The sequence below is a fragment of the Cynoglossus semilaevis genome, chromosome 10 (assembly GCF_000523025.1).
Source record: "Cynoglossus semilaevis isolate Cse_v1.0 chromosome 10, Cse_v1.0, whole genome shotgun sequence".
Taxonomy (NCBI): domain Eukaryota; kingdom Metazoa; phylum Chordata; class Actinopteri; order Pleuronectiformes; family Cynoglossidae; genus Cynoglossus; species Cynoglossus semilaevis.
The window spans coordinates 18366369-18370812 of record NC_024316.1 but is presented as its reverse complement, the minus strand read 5'-3'; the positions used below and the strand labels follow the sequence as shown (position 1 = coordinate 18370812).

The 4444-nt window shown below is 50.7% G+C and overlaps 1 protein-coding gene across 4 annotated transcripts in view; it reads left to right on the top strand.

Annotated features, from left to right (window-relative positions):
• The window catches only part of LOC103385431 (mitochondrial ribosome-associated GTPase 2), a 76892-nt gene that overhangs the window by 70191 nt on the left and 2257 nt on the right, over positions 1-4444 (top strand). For all 4 annotated transcript variants that reach the window (XM_025058999.1, XM_025058998.1, XM_025058997.1 and 1 more), the window contains 2 exons: positions 1580-3312; positions 4079-4372. In XM_025058999.1, the coding sequence (XP_024914767.1) occupies positions 1738-3312; positions 4079-4372 (1869 nt within the window). In that variant the 5' untranslated portion in view covers positions 1580-1737. The remainder of the gene's footprint in view (positions 1-1579; positions 3313-4078; positions 4373-4444) is intronic.

Here is a 4444-nt window from a genome sequence, read left to right as displayed (position 1 = left end):
TGCTTCCTTAAAAGCACATTTTATGAAGCGAACATTTGGAGCAGGCTCCCCCGCACTTTTTCACTGAATTAAATAGGGATGTAGAATCTGTGACACATTCAGAGACTCGAACACAAACACGTGTACACAAAGGCCTAAACAAACAAACACTTCACACAAAAAAACAAAAAAAAGAAAAACATGAAAGGCATTCACACACACACTTCTCTACACCCCTGCTGTGACACATCATTCATATGACAATTCACACACCCTGAACATACAACAGCTGCTAATGATATCAACAACGTGGGGGGGGGGTTATTGACCAGCTGCATCTTTGACTGTGGATGGCGCTCATGTGTCTGCAGCCTTTCATGTAAGTGTGTGTGTGTGTGTGTGGGGGTTGATCGTAATAAAAACATAGAGAACACAGAAAACACCCGGGGTGATGTGGAGGTGGTTTAATGAAAATGGACAGAAAAAAAAAAAAACCACCAAACATGTTCCAGTAATCCCCGGAGAGTCCCAGATTAAAGCGCTCCTTCTTTTTGCCTCTCAACCTCATTAGCTACACAATGTATTTTTGTCCACATGTGGGAGTACTGTGTCTGAATGAAAGTAGTATTTTTTTTTTTTTTTTTTGTAGTTTCAGTCCCACGACGGGAGACGGTCTTGGTGACTATTTTTTAATTTCTACTAAAAAGATCAGACACTGAGTGACTGACTTGTCTCTGGGTCTGTGGAAAAATGATTATGATCGACAACAGACCTTCGTACCAGTAGTGTTCATCAGGGAGTCTTCCTGGTTCCTCAGGATCGGTTCCAGTGTTCGTGTTCTTTTTTTTCCAAATATAAAGACGTTAAACAGTTTTCTGGAGGCGACATATTTAAAATAGACCGCGTTCAGTTTTTACTGAGGTCAGAGGTCAAAGGAGAGGCCAGTACTGGAAAGTGGCCAGTAGAGTGCTGTGCAACTTTCTAAAGGTGGAAGTGGCGATCCCTGGCAAACCTTTGGGTGCACCGGTGCAAAAATGACAAGTTTCTGTTTGTTCCAGACTAAGAGATGAATTAGCCTGAAGGTGGAGCTGTGGCTGAAGTGACAACACTTGGGGTTTGTTGCTTTTTAATTCTCTGTTGACATCGCCGACTTGCTCCTTAAATTAGCCTGAAGGTGGAGGTTTGTTGGTTTTTAATGCTCTGTTGACATCGCCGACTTGCTCCTTTTTGGCTTTTGTTGCTTTTTAATGCTCTGTTGGCTCCTTTCCTAGGTTTTTGTAGCGGTCCTGCACCCTTTAGATTTCATTACTGCCACCTTCAGGTTCTGTTCTGTCCACCATCGAATAGTCAGAAACGTCACTCGCCTTTACAAGAGGAAGAAAAAAACACAACGATGTATTACAGTGTCACCTTAGATACGCGGAGAGAGGAGGTTTACGTAGGAAATTCATACAGTAGTCGTCTGAACGACGAGGAACTCTTTACCTCTATGTCTTTACCGAAGGAGACGTTCAGATGAGGAACTCTTTACCTCTATGTCTTTACTTTGTTACCCCTCCTACTTGGGTATCCACTGTTTTGTTTCTGTCTCCCTCTACAGGTGAGTGGTGATCTGGTTCACAGGAATCGGCAGCAGACGGTCAGTGATGCTGTGTTGCAGCCTACCATTCTGCCTGCCCCCCTGGTTCTCCCGTAAGGCTCATGTGACCTAGCCTTAACCAACTCACAGGGGGCCCCCACTGCCGCCGGAGCCCACCCATGAATCCTAGCCCTGACCGCGGCAAAGAGTGCCTCCCTCCCAAGAAGAGGGAGTCTCGACAAGGATCGACAGAACACCAAATCACTTTGGACGAATTTAAACCCCCGGTGCCGGTCCGAGGCCGCTCTGGCTCGGGGCGTGGGGAGGGAAGCCGAGAGATCAGTGACAGAGACCGAGTCCTGACAAACCCCCATCTTCTGCCCCCGTCTCTCCCTGCTCCGTCACCCTGCCTCCCTCTCTCCCTACCATGGCACCTCAGCTACTCGCCCTCTGTCTCTCACCCTCTTTTTCCCAGACAAGGGGCTGAGAGGAGGTGTCCGGGGTCTCCTGCTTGGCGAGATGACAATCTCTCCTCACCCCTGCCTCACTCTTCTCGATGGCTCAGGGGGAAGAGCTCCCTCTCTTTACCCCCACTGTCCTCTTCCTCCTCTGCTTCCTCCTTTAAAGCCCCCCTCCCGGCAGATTCCAGAGAGATGTGGTCGTACGCCAACAGTGGTCGGTGCGACTACAGCTCCTCTCTCTATTCGCCATCGTACATGTTTAGCAATCATTCTATTTACCCCCTTGACCCCAGTTTTGTTGAGGCCAGGAACAGGTATTCGAGTAAAAGGCTAAATGGTCTGGAAGGGCCAGGCAGCAGGACTGTCTCCACCTCCAGGCCTCTGCTGACAGCAGACTACGAGAGCAGCAGAACCAGGCTGGACTTCAGTCCACAAACCTCCCACGCCAATGGACGCAGGCAGCACGAGGATCCAGGATCCCGAGTCCATTCTGGAGGCCCGTTTTCAACGGGCTCTCAGAGTCAGGAGGAACCCGACCCACATTCCTCGCTGCAGGACAGAAACCCACATGACGTAGTTAAGACAGGATCCAATATACTCTGCAACAGTCCACATACCCTCGGACCAGATTCCAGGGCTGGTCGGGGGGGACTCTTGGACACCATAGAGGCCACATCAGCTGAAGCCCAAAACTACTACTCCTTAGGATCAGTGCATCAGCCCGGTCCTCAGCCCTACCCACATTTTAATCTCTCAGGAACTCCGCTTTACAACCTGCACAGGGAGCCAGGCCCCAGGCAGCACAACGTAAGGAACTCACCCCACTCACCCCTGGGTCTGCTTAACAGCCATGACAGGTCGCAACGAGACCGGGAAAGAGACCAAGAAAGAGTCAAAGAGAAAGTCCCCGACAGGGAGAAGGAGCGAGGGAACGAGAAAGACAAGCACTTACTACACGAGAAAGACCAAGAGAGAGACCGAGGACGTGAACGACGACGGTACAGAGAACGGGACAGGGCAGAGGAATCGTCTCCTTGCCACCCTCACCCCTCACCCCCGGACCTGCATCCATCACCTCCTACGCTCCTACCTCACTTCACCAAGGGTTCTCTGATCGAGTTGGCCAACGGGCGGCTGAAGCGCGTGGAGGAGCTGCGGACGGAGGACTTCCTGAGGAGCGCAGACACTTCCTCAGAGTTCCACCTCAGCACCTGCACCGTGCTGCTGATTTCGCCCAACAGCGCCCACGGTTTCAGCCACCTGCAGGTCCACCTCACGGACCGCAACACTCAGGTCAGTGTCCTCCAAGGATTTATTCACGCCCCCCTCCCTCACCTTTGAATCGGTTTTGGAGTCAATGCTAGAATTGACCAGGAGGGGGCAATCTTTACACCCTGGCTCGGGTTAACGCAGACAAAGGGGAAGTTATTAATCACAACGTCATGTACCAGGGTGATACCAGAGGTTGAACCACAGCTGCTCTACTTTCTGCAGGTGTCTGATGAGACTGACTCAAACCAGTTCAAACCAGTTCAGACTGGTCTGTGTGATCTGTGTTTGTCCAGTGTTGAGCTGTGTTACCTTCGATTCAGTCGTATTTCTTTGTTCAAACCTTTGAGGGTTTTATAAAAAATAAAACTTAAAGCTTCTTTTCCTAAAACTGAAGGAACATTTAAATTTTAGACCAGACAAAGAATCAGGTTGTGACCTGGTGTCAAAGGTCATCCTCCAGACTTTTACAGATGGAGACACCACTGAAGAAGACGAGTTTGAGCTGAGACGTGGAGACGAATTTAGAATACTCTCATTAGAACAGTTTGACTCACCGTGGTACTTTTTATGACTTAAAAAGTGACTGAACATTTCAGTCAGGTTAGGTCATTCCATCCACGGTTTCATCTTTAAATGACTAAATGTCTTCATTGTTCAATAGTGATCTCTAGCAAATTTGTCACATTAACACACAGGTTAAAGTCATGATGTAATTATGATGTAATTGTGATGTAATAGTCCCCGTCAGCGACAGCTGCTCTCCTGACTGAGTGTGGTTTCTGTGCAGGAGTTACTGAAGGTCTTGGCGGAGTATCCGTTCTTCGTGCAGGACCAGGGCTGGTCTTCTTGCTGTCCACAGAGAACCACGCAGTTCTACGGTCTGCCCTGCCGCCAGCTCAAGGAGGGTGACGTGTGCCTGGCCCTCACCCCCGCACCTCCGCAGCCTCACCGGACACACACACGTACCAGCTCCCGGGCCCACCGCACACACCTCTACCCCAGGGCCACAGGCGAGACCAGCGGCACGCACCGGGAGGAGATGCCACCTCCGCCTCCTCCTCCCCCTCTTCCTCAACATCCACCCCCGGCGGCCCCCCCCCCCGCACAGACTGTGGCGCCGCAGGAGCAGCCGCGGCGCCGCCAACGTCCGTGG